Here is a 17,083-nt window from a genome sequence, read left to right as displayed (position 1 = left end):
CACAGCGATCTGTTTGCCTCTGCCTCCCTGATTGCTGAGATTAAAGGCATGCGCCACCACGCCCAACTTTGAATTAAAAATTTCTTTCATTGTTAGGCACAAAGTTAACTCTAGAACTTCTTTCGGATTCCTGCCCACCACTCCTACCTCTAAAAGCTTATGGGTCTTGAGATAAATCCCAGCTGCCTCGATATTTGCCAGCCATTTTACCCATGCCAATCTTCTTCTTCAAGGTTCTTCAAGGAACGAGGAGAACCACTCAGAAGCTATTGTTCTCCCAGGGTCAGGGCAAGGACTGTGGCGGCATCTCCACAGGTGCATGGTGCACCACCCCCCGCCCACCTGACAGGAATATTGGCCCCTATGTACTACATGGAAGGTTCAGCTGACGAGAAAATACTCCATCTCCATTAAAGGAGTCATGTGATATCTTCCCTAGCGTCTGGAAGATTCACTTGGGGGACACTAACCAAGAGAAACAGCGAGAAACACCCATCAGGCCCCATTTACTTCTGCTGTCTAACTCAGACTCAGCGTAACTCTTTTCAAAGTGATTGCGCAGTGTTTGAAGAAAGAAAGGTGGAGACGCCTCATTTACCACAATTTCCTTTCTTGAAAAGTAGAGCTTGAGTAGCCGGGGTTGGTGGCGCACGCCTGTAATCCTAGCACTCAGGGAGGCAGAGGCAGAGGCAGGCGGATCTCTGTGAGTTCCAGGCCAGCCTGGTCTACAAATGGAGTCCAGGACAGCCAAGGCTACACAGAGAGACCCTGTCTCAGAAAACAAAACAAAGCAACAAAAAAGTGGAGTTCGAATTCCCAGCTCAAAAGTATTCTATTCATCTGTTTGCTCATTTTCAGTCTCTTTTAAAGCATACTTCAAGCTACAAATTGGCAGCAATCACCATTGGTGGTTTTGTTAACTTTTGGGAATATTTTCTTCTAAAATGACTATAATTTAAAAATGAATGCTAACTGTTCCCAGGCTTTGGGTACCCTGTCAGCTATACTTCAGGCACCATTGTTAAAGCAACACAAAAGTCTGCTCCCTTATAGTTATGAGTCTGTCTTACCTCCAGGGATTAGCAGAAGAAAACTGACAGTGGCCATGGCCAGGGAAGACACCCAGGGAGCACAGAGCCTCTTCATTGTGGCTCTTCCCACATCAGTCAGCGGGCAACTCTGCTTTTGCATCTTTCCACTTTTATATGAGAGTACAAAGGATGTGGTTTCAGCTCTTCTCCTCCTTTCATATGTTCAGTTGTTGAGCTGGAAAATGAAACTAAAATAGAGGAGGGCAGGGAGTGATCACTCATCACCAGTGGGTGCGTTGACAGTGTCACTGCTGCCGGCTGGGATGGATGGGGAGTCACATCCTCCTACTGACAGCTGAGGGGAGGGAAACCTTGTTATCATTAGCATATAGCTCATAAGAAGGTTTTTTTTTTTTGTTTTTTTTTTGTTTTTGTTTTTGTTTTTGTTTTTTTTTTTTTTTTTTTTACAGCAGTATCTTCAGTGTACATAGTAGAAGCTCTTTGAAATCTCAAAAATCAGAGTCTTAGGTGCTAAGGAGGTCAATCAGTTGGTTGAGTGCTTGCCACATAAGCAGAAGGTCCCAAGTATGGACCCCGAGAACCTACATAACATTTTGGGTGCAACAGCAGCATGCGCCTACAATCCCAAGATTGCAAAGCAGAGATAGGAAGGTCTAGCTCCCTTGACAAGCTCTGGGTGTAGTGTCTCAAAAAATAGTGGGAGGTGCTCAAGGAAGATGCCCCATGTAAAGCTCTGGTCTCCTCACACACTTACACACACAAGTACACACACACATGGACACACAGACACAGAGAGACACACATACTTGAAGTTCTGCTTTATAATGTCCTAAAATTGGTCACCAGGCACATTTCTTTTTGGATATTTTTTTCTCTCTCTTTTTTTTTTTTTGGTTTCTCTGTGTAGCCTTGGATGTCCTGGACTCACTTTCTAGACCAGGCTGGCCTCGAACTCACAGCAGTCCGCCTGCCTCTGCCTCCTGAATGCTAGGAATAAAGGCATGCACCACCACCGCCCAGCGCCTATTTTCTTGAGTTATAAGAATTGGTAAGAAACATACAAATGGATGTCCAGAGGAAGATTTGTGGACAGGAGCTCCTGCGTCAGTTTCAGAGGAAAGTAAAAGTTAGGCTCCTTTGTCCCAACACCGGGGAAAGTTGCTTTCTTAGAACAGACAGAACACACGGCCTGTCTGTGAAGGACAGTGCCGGCTGGTTTCTAGTGGAAAGCCTTGAGCTCTCTATGTGAGTGGAGGAAGTAGCCTGCATTGTGAACTCGGCCATGTGTTCCAGGGGATGCCTGGTGTTAAACCCCACAGCCCCACAGTTAACATCCTGTGGCTTCAGACCTCGTGACTACTTCTTTAGAAATCATGTGACCTTAGAAGGGACCACTGTTTAGACACCCGCGGTTCTTTTTCTCAGATCTCACTAGAGCACCAGGGGTTCATTATTTTCAGCAAATCTGTGAGATACAGGCTTCTAGTTTTGGTGAATAATTTTATCAGATGTTTTAAATTTTTTAACAAAGTCCCACTTGCACCAAGTGAAAAAGGAGACATTGTGAATTTAGTTTATATATAACTGTGGTCATGGTTTCTCTATTCTGACTTTTAGTTGCTTGGTAAGGTGTAGGTCGTGTACTGCAATGCCACTCATTTAAGGCACACTTGCAGAGTCCCATAGTCACCACTATAATCTAACTGTAAAACATTTTGATTTTCCCAAAGAACCTTTTATCAACCAGCTGTTGCACTCACTAGGGCCCCTCTAATCTACTTTTTGTTTTCACAAATTTGCCTGTTCAGGGCATTTCAGATAAGCGCTATCATATATATATATAAATATATATGATACACATACACAGCACACACCTCCAGAGCCAGCTCCACTGTGCTGCTCAGTTAATGTGTAGGGCCCATTCTCCTGAGTGCTACAGCCATGAGAGGCAGGGACAGCTCTCCTGTTCTCGTGACCAGCTCTCCCAAGAGCCACAGGTGGCAAGGAGCAAGGAAGGGGAAGGGCATTACCGCCCTTGCCAACTCACGTTAAACCACACTCGTATAGGTTGCTCACAATAGAACATCCCACTGCTTAGTCCGTTTTTATGGATGAATAATACTCTGCCACATGGGCACGTTACACGGGAACTCCAGTCTCCTAGAGTTTTTGTCTAATCAACAAGTGATATAATTGTTATGAATTACCCCTGGTCTCAAACAATAAGACAAAACTTCAAATATCAGTAAAACAACACTAGAGATTTCTTATCGCTTTATAAACTTTTTTCCGTGTGTGTGTGTGTGTGTGTGTGTGTGTGTGTGTGTGTGTAAAATTGGCTTTTTAGTGGGCAGACTTTTGGATTGCTTCTTCTTTTCAGTCAGTGTAGATAATGCTTCAGTGAACACGTGTGCTCAAGCTTTTGCTAGGGCATACGCTTTCGTTTCTCTTGGGTAAACTTAAGAATGAGACACCGGCTCAGAGGGACACATTGACCTTTGCAAAAAACCATTTTCTACAGTGGCTGTGCCAAGGCACTTCCTACCACCAGTGTGCAAAAGTTCAACTTTCTCCACATTCTCACCACCTGATGTTATCAGTTGTTTTTTCTGTTAACCACTGTAGGAGAAATGATGTGCAATTCTTGACATCAACGTCCTGGAGCACTTCACTTTAAATTCTTGTTTTACTTACTCCAAGTATACAGACATGAAAATGGAGGCACAGACTAGTTCTGTGCTCAAGGTCTTAAATATTTTTAGGGATGCATTTGATGTTGGCTGTGTAGACCTATGATCTTTCTATCAGGCTGGCAGGTGGGTCTTTGGAATTTAGTCAGACACATGAACTTTGTGTCGTCCTTAAGAGAGAACATTGTGGTTGGGCATGGTGGCACATGCTGTTAATCCCAGCACTCAGGAGGCAGAGGCAGGCGGATCACTATGAGTTGGAGGCCAGCCTGGTTTACAGAGTGAGTCCAGGACAGCCAAGGCTACACAGAGAAACCCTGTCTTGAGGAGAGAGAGAGAGAGAGAGAGAGAGAGAGAGAGAGAGAGAGAGAGAGAGAGAGAAGAGAGAGAGAGAGAGAGAGAGAGAGAGAGAGAGAGAGAGAGAGAGAGAGAGAATTGTGGCTAACAATGGAAGTGAAATGCTACTTCTCTTTCTCCATCCTACCACCCTCGTGCCATACACTCCCTCTGCCCTGCCATGAAATCCTACAGTTCCCCATGAATTCTCTTCCTCATCGTTGGCTAGCCTTTGGACACTTTTAAGTACAGTGATTGAGCCACGGGTCCCTTTGTATTTATATTGGGCATAGTGCCTGGCACATAGGAAGCCCTTGAAAAAATGCTTGATGGATTAAATTTGACAAATGGGCCAGAACGCCGGAGAATTAATATGGAACAGGTCTAAATAGAATTCTCAATAGAAGAATCTCAAATGGCTGAGAAACACTTAAAGAAATGTTCAACAGCCTTAGCCATCAGGGAAATGCAAATCAAAACTACCTTGAAATTTCATCTTACACCTGTCTGAAGGGTTAAGGTCAGTAACACAAGTGACAGCTCATGCTGGTGAGGATGTGGAGTAACAGGAACACTTCTCCACTGCGGATGGAAGTGCAAACATTTACAGCCACTATGAAAATCAATGTGTCAGTCCTTCAGAAAATTGGGAATTTGTATACCTCAAGACCTAGCCAAACCACTCTTGGGCATATACCCAAAGGATGCTCCATCCTACCACAAGGACCCTTGATCAACTATGTTTATAGAAGCTTTATTCATAATAGCCAGAAATTGGAAATGACTTAGATGTCCCTCAACTAAAGAATAGATAAAGACACTGTGGTACATTTACACAAGTGAGTATTACTCAGGGGTTAAGAAAAATGACATCATGAAAAATTGCAGGCAACGGGATGCAACTAGAAAAACCATCCTGAGTGAGGTATCTATCCCAGATGCAGAAAGACAAATATGTTATATATTCACTTAGAAGTGAATATTAACTGTTAACTAAATGACAATCAAGGCACAATCCAGAGGTTAGTTAGTAAAGAAGAGACTGGATCTCCTTGGGGAGGGAGATAAATAGAGTAGATTCTCAGGGTAGACTGGGCGCAGGTGGGGACAGGAGTTGGAGGGACCATGTCGGGGGTGGGGGGAGAGAGTGTGGGGAGAGATATGGGGGTGGTGTGGAAACCTAGTTCAGTGGAAACTTCCTGGAATCTATGACGGTGACCCTAGTGAGGACTCCTAGTAACGGAAGATATGGAATCTGAGCTGGCCATCTTTTGTAGCCAGGCAAGGCTTTCCATGGCAGGACTAGGTTACATTCAGTTGAGTTGCTGACTGAGAAGGTCCCGCGGAGATCTCGAAACAATCCAGGCCGATGCCAGGGCAGAAGGCCATCCTCTGGAAGCTGACAGTGTGACCCCGTTTCTGAGGAAAACTTCCATTCACTTACTGAATGTACCAAGGCAGAGCTGATGCGGGCACGGAGACTTCACCCCTGCGTTCTAGTCTCTTCGGCATGGGAAGGGATCTCCAGGCAGTGGCAAGAGAAGCCTGGATACCAACCCAGCCACAAAACCCCCCACCTACAGCCTGCCCTGCCTTCAAGATGTGCTGGGCAACGGTGGCACAGAACATGTGGGAGAGGCCCACCAATGTCTGTTTTAACTTGAAGCCCCACTCTAAAAGAGGGAGCCCATGCCCTGTACTGCCTGGATGGCCAGAAACTAGAGACTAGATAGCCTAGAGGCCTAGGGTAGAACTGAACACAGCTGGCAAAAAAAAAAAAAAAAAAAAAATCGATGAAATTTTTCCTAATAATATTCTGCTATACTCGTAGATAGTGCTTTGTCAAGCCGTCGTGAGAGAGGCTTCCTCGGGGAGCATATGAGAGTGGGCACAGAGACCCACACTAGACATTATGTGGGGAGAAAATCTAAATCGGAAGTCTCCACCAAGTCCCTCCCCTCAGGAGATTGGGAACCCCGTGCAAGAAAGAGGGGAAAGACTGTAGGAGTCAGAGGGGATAGAGGAGACCAGAGAACGTGGCCCTCTGAATCAACCAATCAGGGCTCCTCTGGGCTCACAGAGACTGAAACAGCAAGCACAGGGCCTGCATGGGTCTGCATGGGTCTGCATGGGTCTGTATGGGCCTACATGGGTCTGCATGGGTCTGCATGGGTCTGTATGGGCCTGCATGGGTCTGTATGGGCCTGCATGGGTCTGTATGGGCCTGCATGGGCCTGCATGGGTCTGCATAGGCCTACATGGGTCTGCATGGGTCTGTATGGGCCTGCATGGGTCTGTATGGGTCTGCATGGGTCTGTATGGGCCTGCATGGGTCTGCATGGGTCTGCATGGGCCTGCATGGGTCTGTATGGGCCTACATGAGTCTGTATGGGCCTGCATGGGTCTGTATGGGTCTGTATGGGCCTGTATGGGTCTGCATGGGTCTGCATGGGCCTGCATGGGTCTGCATGGGTCTGTATGGGCCTGTATGGGTCTGCATGGGTCTGCATGGGTCTGTATGGGCCTGTATGGGTCTGCATGGGTCTGCATGGGCCTGCATGGGTCTGCATGGGCATGCATGGGCCTGCATGGGTCTGAATGGGCCTACATGGGCCTGCATGGGCCTGCATGGGTCTGTATGGGCCTGCATGGGTCTGCATGGGTCCTCTGTGCATATGTTATGGCTGTTAGCCTGCTGTTCTTGTGATACTCCTAACCACGGGCATGGGTGTGTCTCTGCCTCTTTTGCCTTCTCTTGAGACTCTCTTCCTCCTATCGGGTGGCTTTGTCCAGCCTTGATATTAGGGCTTTCGCCTTGTTTTATTGTATCTTGTTTTGCACTGTCTGGCTGTCATCTCTTGGAGACTTGCTCTTTTCTGAAGAGGAAACGAAAGGGGAGCAACGGAGAAGGAAGATGGGGGCGGAGCTAGGAGGAGTGGAGAGAGGTGAAACTGGCTGGGGTATTATTGTACGATAGATGAATCTATTTTCAACAATAAAAAAGTCCACACACACCATTATAAGGTGTTTGGGGCTGTATTTGTGAGAGCAAAGACTAATTTGGCTTTTTAAAAAACAGCACATAGGAGAGCATCAGGCCTCACTTTCTGAATAAAGTCAAGTTACTCTGAATAGAGGGCCCTCTCTTCTCAACGCTCCCTCTTGTCACAGAGAGAGTTAAGTGTGAAGCTGCAGTCTTAGTGACTGATATAGCAGTGTAAGCAGGTGGCTGGCGCCTGGTTCAGACAGGCTGCGGCTGGTACAGTCAGGAAGGATGGCAAGTGCTTTGGGGATAGGTGAAGTTCCAAACCCTTTTGTTTGGTCTCCTCTAGTGATGACCTCGGGTTTCTGCTTCCAAGGAACTGAGTCATATGGCTCCTGCAATGGTTTTCTGGATCCAGCCAAGATATTTGTTTGTAAGGAGAATGTAGACACCAGGCTTCTTGGGGTCACCACATTTCCCGAAGGAAGTGACACCCCTGAAAATGTTATCACATATCAGAGGGCTTCCAGAATCCCCCTGAAACAGAAAGGCATGCATTTTAGTGTGTGTGTTATTCCAAGGTACTTACTAATCTTTTTCCCATCCACCCACCCATCCATCCACCCACCCATCCATCCATCCACCCATCCATCTGTCCGTCCATCCATCCATCCACCTATCCATCCATGCATGCATGCATCCATGCATGCGTCCATCCAGTCACCCTCCATTTATGCTATTTATTTCTTTTCCCTGATTTAAAAACAAATTTTAAATATCTTTTAATTAGGGATAATCATGCGATGGTAATTAAGACTCAAAAAGACAAATAACACATTTTCTCTTATATGCAGAAACTAGATAAAAAATTAATGAGAATGAAAGTCTATGGCAGGAGGATTGCTATGAGTTCTGGGCTAGCCTGAGCTACAAAAAAACAACAAAAACAAAAACAAAACAAAAAAACCAAACAACCCTAAATCAATATGAGTGACTTTCTTGATCAAATTCAGACTTGGCAGCAAGCTCCTTTGCCTGCCTAGCCACATCGCTGTCCCTTTAAAAATTAAAAAACAAAACAAAACATATATATTGAGGCAATTAGAAAGCTTGAAGTGTGGGGGAGGGGGGTCTCAAATAGCTTCTCCAAAGATGACACTAGGAAAGTCAGCTCAGACAGAAGGGCACTTTTGATATCTGAAATAAATTTGTTGCAGGAATTTGTTATTTCTCATTTTGCCTTGGTTCTGTCCATGTATTGGAAATGATCATTAGGAAAGAGAGACCACTCTCTGAGGAGGTCAGCCAAGGGAGGCAGGATGTCACCCCGATGCTAGGGACAAGTATGAGTCCTTAGACGTAAAGGGAGTGACAGCCGTTCTCCGTGCTCTTTCGAGGAGAGGCCTTTAAACCTTTCGGTACTCGAAGTCAAAGGAAGCTTGACATTCTAATTCACGTACGCTGCACGAGTCATCTTCCCCTTTCCTGCCGCCAGCGCAGAGCATGTGGCTGTCCACAAACTGCTTGAAATCGTAATGCGCTGGGTTGTTGCAGACTCTTCGGTCTATCACAGTGACGTTGACTTCTCTCAGGATGTTGGAAACTTTGCAGGAATCTTTCTTGGTGCTCCCCCATCCAGCCACGTGACACTTGGTGTGGGGTCTCACGTCGTCTCCTCTCTTTGGAAGGGGAAGGATGCCCACAGCTTTGGTTATAGTTGCTTTACCATCCAGCTGAAAACACAAGAGTTCCTTACGTTTCCGTAAAGAAGGAAGGGAGAGAAAACAAAACAAAACACAACACAACACAACACAACACAATCTGAAGTGTAAGCAAAGGAGCTGAGTACTAAGGGGGTGGGGGTGGGGCTGCCTCACACCACCATCTAGAAAGCAAGGTAGGAGTTAGCATTTGTGTGAGAGGTGAGCCAGGGAGGGCCAGGCCTAGTGGTCTCTAGGAAAATAGCCGGATGGTTTAGGCTGGAACTATGGGGACCAGGAAGGTGAAGGTCCTGTCAGAGGCAAAGGGAGCCCTGTGGCTTTCTCTTTCCCCCTAGTGGTGAGTGTGCGAAACCCCTGTGAGGTTCAGCAGCAGCCGGTTTGCAGCTCTGTGAGAACCTGTGAGCCCCTGTGCTGCCCTCAGCGGTCTCTTCTGGGCCTGTCTTGCTTAGTCCTACTTTATGCGTCACTCTTAATGGAGTCTGGTCACATCACCCTCCTGCTCAAAACATTTCTCTAACGCTCAAAGTTCTGGGCGAGGTTTACAAAGCCCGCCTTTGCAGTCTGTGTCTCACGTTACCCCTCAGCTTCAAATCTTACCCTAGCTCCTCTTCTCTCCTCTTCCTCCAAGCTACTCTAGTTTTTACACACACTGTTCTTTCTTTCTATAAAGCCCTTTCCTCCCCTCTTTTTGGTACCCAGGAGGATTCCCTGACCACCTGCTCTTCCCATGCTATCTTTGTCATGGATAAGCAGAATATTGTTGGTTCAGAGCCAGTGGTTTATCCGTCCGTCTCTCTTCAGACTGAATACTTATACAGGAAGTCCTGCTTGCAACTGACCTTCTGCAGGCAGGCTGCACTAACCACCAGGCAGTGGCCTCTTCCTGGTGGTTCACAGCTCCCTCACAGACCATCAGTACCAGACAACATGAGCCCAATTGAGGGAACAATTACAGGCTGGCTCTGTAGTCAGTTTTTGATCAGGGGCAAAACCGAGGTCATTGTCCACAGCCCCAAAATGACCAAACACCATTGGCTAAGATTCATGACGGATGTGTCCTTGACAGTCACGACACTGACTCTTTCCCCCCTGCTTCCTAGGTAAGACTTATAAAGACGCCTCATCACAGGGCTAGCCCACTTGCTGACGACAATGCATCCCCAGCAGGCGTAGTCCCTCAGTACTCTCCTGCACTGCCAGGCAGAGCCCAAGTCCTGCAAGAAGGCGTTCCGCATGCCTTCTCACGGAGTCTACTCAGTAGTTTCCCAGAGAAGCTCTCTCCCCTGCTGAGTGAGCCACCTGCAGCACAGATTTGTCTTACTGTAGGAGATTTCTGCTTGCCTTTGGCCAGTGAGCATCAACACTATAGACTGTTTGGTCCTGCAACAGTAAGGCTTTGTGAAAAACTGTTGAGCTGAATGGCAAGGGACACCAATGGCAAGGTGCTGGATCCCTGCCTTACTGAGGAGTCTTGCCCTTGGAGCACATCTTTGTGAGGGCTTGTATGTGGTGTGTGTGTGTGTGTGTGTGTGTGTGTGTGTGTGTGTGTGTGTGTGTGTGTGTGTGTGTCCCCACACTGACTCATGTAGTAACTGGTTTCAGGTTACACTGTCTTTTTTTTTTTTAAACTAAAAGTCATGAGAGAAAAACAAAAAACAATCTAGGCATATTTACCTGAAGGAGTTGAAGATCTCCTTGAAATGTCTCAGGATCATAGCATGGGTAGGAAATCGCTCTTTTAATGGAAAAAATCTGTTCGAGTTTCTCTTTCTGAGATATGAAATGGGCACCAAGAATAATTTGAGGCTTCCCTTTCCTGAGAAGAAAATGATACAAGGTTTAAGTGAGAGGACAGAGTAAGTTCAGCTCTGGGGTCAGTTTCCTCATAGCGTTCAGTGTTTGTAGTGCCTTATTGGCAAACAAGCTCAGGATGGAGTTGGGCTGTATAGGGCCTTCTTTTTGGTGTTTTGGCGTCTTCTACATCAGACGCTCCACATGTGTTAGGACACATTCAAGGTGCCCACGTCTTTTCAAGGAGGAAGCGGCCAGGAAGGGAGTCCCTGGCTTAGTTAAAAGCCATGACTCAGCATGGCCTCGAGAGGGTGTGGAGATGGGCTTCCCTGGGCAGGCCCGGTGGACCTGGGTGGCTGGGCTGGAGTAAGGGAGAGGCTTCTTACTTCAGCTGTTTTGGGTTTGTGCAGCAAAGTTTGTCTCCTAGTGGCCCTTCTGGGTTGACGACACCCAGGGCAAAGACCTAACCTGAGAGCCCAAACAGATAAATTACAACAGCCTGCTTATCCCAGAGAAACACAGACAGCCCTCCTACACACACACACACACACACACACACACACACAGGCCACTCCCTAACTCCCTCCCACAGACCCTGCTGTCTCACATATGAATGTCAACATAGACCCACACAGAGACACCCCTTCCCACCTCCCTGCCAAACACAAAGACACAGAAGCAAGCAGAGCTAGGGCTGAACCCTAATCTATTTTATGAACCAATGGCAGAGAAGAAAAGTTATAACCCAACTTGTTGGGTCAACGTGGCACCAAACAGTCCTGTCAACTAACCCATGTGCCAACTTTCCTGTCTGCATGAATTGTGCAGATATTCTAGCTTGACTAATTTTATTTTGTACTACAGCAGAACTTTATATATAATTTTAAGCTGCATCTTTGGGTCAGGCAATGTTTACTAGAGAGAACAAGGAATATCAAGCATTGCTTACCAGCAACAGGAGCCTGTTAAAGAGTAGCTCACCTATGTGGTAAATATGACTCAAACCATTAGTTTAAGCCATGAGACATTGGTAACTGGCCCCCCCAGTCAAAGCGTAGTATTTTCCTGGGATCACTGTAACATGTATTAAGGTAGGAAAAGACTGGTGTTGGGAAACAAATGAGCTATAATCATAAGGGACACTCTGTGTGATTAATATTGATCATATGAAATATACTTATGAACCAAACAGGGAAGAGCATGCTGACAGAAACTGTGTGTGGGTGACTAGACTGAGTGCTATTATTTCCCTGTCTTTCCAAGTTCTAATGCTACTGATATTTGAGGTGGGAAAAGACCCACTTTTAAATGATGTGCAATTGTGTATTTCAACCTTATTCCATACTATCTGGCCTTTGCCTGTGAGGTAAATATCATAACAGGATAGAACGTTGATAATGTACGTCCAATTTTTATCTCCATTCCACCCCAACCGTGACTTCGGACTGCATCGCTGTGAGTCAGTCTTGGCAATGAGAGGAGCTGGGATGACTTACATGTCACAGTGAGCAGCTGTCAGCACCCAGTTTTCTTTGATCAAAGCCCCGGCACAGGTTTCCAGCCCTTTGATGAGCACCATGTAACGTCTGGCATGAGACGGCACCTCGCTTCCTCCTATAATTCCCTCACAGGACTCTGGAAAAGCTAAGAGATGGATAGAGAGTGAAATCCTTGCTTACGTAATCATCCTCTACCCCCAGGGATGTTCAGCCCAAATAAAAAATTACAGAGCTAATTCTTAGATGTGTGTGTGTGTGTGTGTGTGTGTGTGTGTGTGTGTGTGTGTGTGTGAGAGAGACCTGTGCAAGGGAATAGAGTAGACCAAGCCACCAGGTCTGGTTGGTGCTTGCTTTGGACACATTTGTCCCATGGCTGTGTTCCCAGAGACACATGCATGCTTCATGGTGTTTCGTCAAACTCAGCTTAGTGTTAGAATTTTGGTTTTTGTTTGTTTTCTGAGATAGGGTCTCATGTAGCCCAGGCTAGTCTCAAACTTGCTAGGTAGTTGAGGCTAACCTTGATCCTACCTTTGCCCCCCAAATGCTAGAATAACAGACGTATACCATGTCAGGTTTGAGTTAGTTTAGGTTTATTTAAAGTTTTATTTTAAGTAAGCATCCCAACTTTTAAATTATATCTTTTTTATGCCATGTGCCTAAATTGATGCTCTCTCTGTCTCATTCTCCATCTCTCCCCCCTGCATCTCCCTACCTTACTCTCTCCTTTCCATTTCTTCTTTATTATCCATTTTTTTTCTCATTAGGGTCAAAATGACAGATAGGTAGAATTCTTTTCTTATTTTTGCATATGATAGTTCTCAGGTTTTATTGCCATTATAATAACCTACATTCCATTCACTCACTGGAGAGAATGGTTTGGGACCAGCAAGCACACGTTTTGAGTAAGCATCCAGAATCTGATGCCGGCGACTGTCTGAGCAGCAGAGGACTGTGGGTGTGACTAGGAAAGCAGTGATTTACGCTAATTTTGACACTGTGGGCCACCTTCACCAGTAGATGGCATTTCACAGAGAGTCATTTGATACTTGGTAGAGACACCCCAGACCACCAAAAGGCCAGAAGCTGGAAGGGAGTAGGATGGACTGGGTTGGCAGCGTTCTCAAGTGGACCCCCAGGACTTGGCGCTGGCCCCAAACAGACATGCTGCTACCCAGTGTGTATCAAAACCAACTCTCAACTTTCTTATTTAGAAGCAAAGATACTGAGAACCATTCTGAATTTCCATAGATGAAAAAAATCTATTATTAATAAAATAAGTAAAAACATTAGCATTTTAATGCCTGGACAGGAAAAATTATTTGTTGGGCTAATATATCTGTAAAAAACTCAGCCCACTGACTGGATTTCTAAACCCCATGCTAGCCGTCTTCCGGGCACTCTGGGACTGTATAATGTGCCATCACCCACTTTAAAGATGTTAAGGTTATAGGCTTTAAAAATTATTATTTTATGTGTATGAGTGTTTTGCCCGCACGTATGTCTGTAGAGGTCAGAAGAAGGCTTGGATCTTGAGGAGCTACAATGGTTAAGGAGCCAATGCGGATGAGGAGAACCGAACCTGGGCCCTGTGCAGGAACCTCCTCTCCAGTCCCCGCCCCCTTTAGCCCAGGCTGCACTAACCCAGGACTTCTTTTCTGATAGATTCACTGTCATTCCATTTGTGCCACCACATATTTCTGAGTATCTGCTGTTAAAACGGGCGCAGTAGTGAACGGACTGCAGCTCTCTCCACCCAAGACCGTAAATACTAGAAAGACAGACAGACGAGACCTGTGTACTTTGTATCATTCACAAAGGGTCACAGTGCCCGGAAGTGTCTGGTTTGGGTATCAGCAAGGTGCTGTGGGAGCTCGGAGACAGGAGATGCTAAGTCTCAAGGTACCTAAGACTTCCTATGCAGCTAGAGGAGATTTCAATTTGGGTAAGAAAATGGCAGCATTCTGGGGATCTTGAGAGGCAAACAGCTGCACCATACACACACACACTCACACACACTCACACTCACTCATACACACACACACACACACACACACACACACACACACTTTTCAAGTTCTGACTTAACCTGCTGCTGCTCTTCTTTTCATTGTTCAGGTTGAGTTTATCTCAGCTAATATTTCCTCATCTCCCTGCACAGCTGTGTTTTGAATTCTCCCTCAGCAGAGTTCAAACCACCTATTCAAAATGTAGGCGGGAAATGTCAGGCAATTTTCATAAAGCTCAGGGGCCACAGAGAGGTCAGAGTGGGAAGAAAGTCTTTTTTTCTGGACATTGATGACCCTCCCCCATAGGTGGGACACTGGGGCACTGGCCTTCAAAATCTGCAATATTTCATAGAAAATTTGTCATTAAAAGTAAAGAAAACGATTAAGACCGTATAGTAACAGTAGTAATGGAACGTCTGTGAATCCCAGGCACCCATGCGCGACCAACACCACTCACAGGATTAGTTACTGTGGGTGGTATTTTCCAGGTAAATGAGAGCGACGAAGTGTAAGTGCTCATGTTCACACCGCTAATAATGTCAAGGCCTTGTGCTAACAGTCCCCCACAGCGCAAACCCACATTTTCTCATCGGGAAGTAGAGCATCCTCCAGGTGGGCTTCTTACCCATTGTCTTTTCTTTTTAACGTTTTTCTTACAGAGTTACGAGAATCTAGTAAAACAAGGCATGCACATGCAATTTAAATATTTGCAGATGGCTTTGGTAGAGTCACGGACTTTCCGATGTTTAAGCATAGCCTTGAACAGGCTCATAGATCCTATGTCAGTGACCCAGCTCGGATGGGATTGCTGAACCCGAAGTCAGAGCTGCAGCCCAGCCCTTCTACTAACTGGCTGTGCGCTCAGTCCATTTAGTAACCTTTCTGGTCTTGGTTTCCCAAAGGTGAAATGAAGATGATGACAATGACTCTAAGATACTCAAGTGAGCTACTGTCAGAGAGGCCATTTGCATACTGCTAGTTTTTATTGGTGAGTTTTATTAAGGACAGATACTTGCTCATGTGTGTGTGTGTGTGTGTGTGTGTGTGATTATTTTACACCCATTCTGTTATTTTCTTCATTATCCCTCTAACTGGGCATGGGCACAGTCACAAACAATATCTTGAAACTAAACATAGCAAGACTTATCTGAGCATGTTCAGTTGTTCTTGTATAATTGGAAGTTAATACAGCCCTGTGCATGTCTCTACTTTTGTGGCACTGGCAGTTTTTTCACTTGAAGACCTTACGTGGCAGAGGTCTGGATTCATAAGAGTCACAAAATGTAGCTGATACCTTCATATTATTTCCTCAGACACTGGCTTTTTAAAAAAAAAAAATCTGGTATGCCTTTTAGATAGCAAAGACACACAGCAGCATTTAAAGATGATTGAGGATTATTATTTCGTTTCCCCTTTTATATAACATTAAGCACAAATTAAACCTGTATAGATTCCTACTTTATCATGAGCAAAAGGAAAAAGCATATGAATGCATGTCTTACCTCCAGAAATTAGAAGGAAAAAGATGGCCGTGGGGGGAAAGGAAGCCAGCAGCATCTTGCTGCTTCTGGTGCCTGGCTCCATATGGAGAGAGCACTGTTCCAGGTGCTGGCTTTAGTAAGACTGGGGGCCCAGAGCTCTTGCCCTCTCCTTCCCTCCCTTTGGGTTATGCAGAAGCTTTGGTGTTTTATTACTGGAAAGTTTCGTCTTATTCTATCTGTGGTGTGGCGGCTCGCTTGTTTCATAAGTTGAGGTTATTTCCTTTGGGGTTAGATGTCTCCTATTCGAAAGGGCAGATGTGAAGTCATGGGGCTGTGTTAATTTAAAAACATTAAAAAGAGAACTGTTCTTCTAAGGGAGTATCCAACAACAGTGGCCAAAATCTGAATATATACATCTTTGGAGAGCTTTGTTGTGGCTGACAACACCATGAAATCACCATGGAAATGTAAATCCATTTGAAAGGACTACCGTGCTGGGAGGCGTGTGGAGAGTCACTCTGGTACACTTGATGGGAAATACAGATTGGTGCAGGCTTCATAGAAAGCAGATTTATCATAGGATCCCACAGTCCCTGCTGGGTATATGTGTCCAAAGGAGATGAAATTATTACAGCAAAGAGATACTTACAGGGACCAAAGAGATGGCTCAGTGATTAAGAGCATTTTCTGCTCTTGCAAAGGATCAGATTTCAATTCCCAGTGCCTACGTGGGGCAGCTTACAACTGCTGTAACTCCAGCTCCCGGGGATCTAATGTCTTCATTTGGCCATCTTGGGCACACAAATATATGTTCATATACCATGGGCATATGCATATAAATATACAAACATATACTCACAAATAAAAAAATGCAAATCTTTTAAAAAACATCCCCAGGAATATTTACATGCCCATTCTTATGGCAACACTAGTCATGTAAGCTATGACAGGAAATCAACCTAGATAGCCCACCAATGGATCAATGCTTCTTCTCACCAAGATGCCCTGTGGCTGTTTTGCACAATTTGATTTTCATATTCATAATGATATTAAGTTCTGGTGGGTTTAGAATAGGAGTGGGGGGGGGTGGCTTCACGCTAGGACAGCGGTTCTCAACCTGTGGGTCACGACCCTCTGGGGGCCTGAATGGTCTTTCCACAAGGATGGCCTAAGACCATTGGAAAACACAAATATTTACATTATGATTCATAACTGTTGCAACATTAGTTATGAGGTAGCACAAAAGTAAGTTTATGAAGTAAAAATGGTGAGAGCTGCAGGGAATGGGAAGGTGGGAAGAATGCGTGGTGCCATTTAGTCTTTCCATGCCAGTCAGTCAGTAAGCAAAGACGAGATCTGCCCTACAGGGAAGGATGAGAGTAACTAACACACTAACAGGAAAGGAAAGGAGCAATAGATGACGATGGAGTTATAGAGCCCTTTATCACAGGAGCATGGCTAAGAACCTTTATCACACACCTTCGAGATTCCTCTAGGGATTTCTGCCTCAAGTTTCTGACCCTT

At 45.5% G+C, this 17,083-nt stretch overlaps 1 protein-coding gene across 1 annotated transcript; it reads right to left on the bottom strand.

Annotated features, from left to right (window-relative positions):
• Positions 1-7,111: 7,111 nt before the first annotated feature.
• Gzma (granzyme A) lies at positions 7,112-15,672 on the bottom strand. The gene is made up of 5 exons (XM_051172362.1): positions 15,581-15,672; positions 12,070-12,217; positions 10,457-10,598; positions 8,522-8,794; positions 7,112-7,598 (listed from the first exon to the last, which is right to left on the bottom strand). Exons 1-5 carry the CDS (start codon positions 15,660-15,662, stop codon positions 7,446-7,448), a joined length of 798 nt encoding a protein of 265 aa, XP_051028319.1. The 5' UTR covers positions 15,663-15,672; the 3' UTR covers positions 7,112-7,445.
• Positions 15,673-17,083: the final 1,411 nt, after the last annotated feature.

This window comes from Acomys russatus, chromosome 30 (genome assembly GCF_903995435.1).
Source record: "Acomys russatus chromosome 30, mAcoRus1.1, whole genome shotgun sequence".
Taxonomy (NCBI): Eukaryota; Metazoa; Chordata; class Mammalia; order Rodentia; family Muridae; genus Acomys; species Acomys russatus.
This window is presented reverse-complemented; position numbering and strand designations above follow the sequence as displayed.

Excerpts from the sequence above, each read along its gene's own strand:
- Gzma (XM_051172362.1), bottom strand. The coding sequence starts at position 15,662 with ATGGAGCCAGGCACCAGAAGCAGCAAGATGCTGCTGGCTTCCTTTCCC. Across the intron at positions 12,218-15,580 it reads TTTCCTTCTAATTTCTGGAG|CTTTTCCAGAGTCCTGTGAG; the intron begins GTAAGACATGCA and ends TCCATCTCTTAG. Across the intron at positions 7,599-8,521 it reads GGGAAGATGACTCGTGCAGC|GGGGATTCTGGAAGCCCTCT; the intron begins GTACGTGAATTA and ends TTTCTGTTTCAG.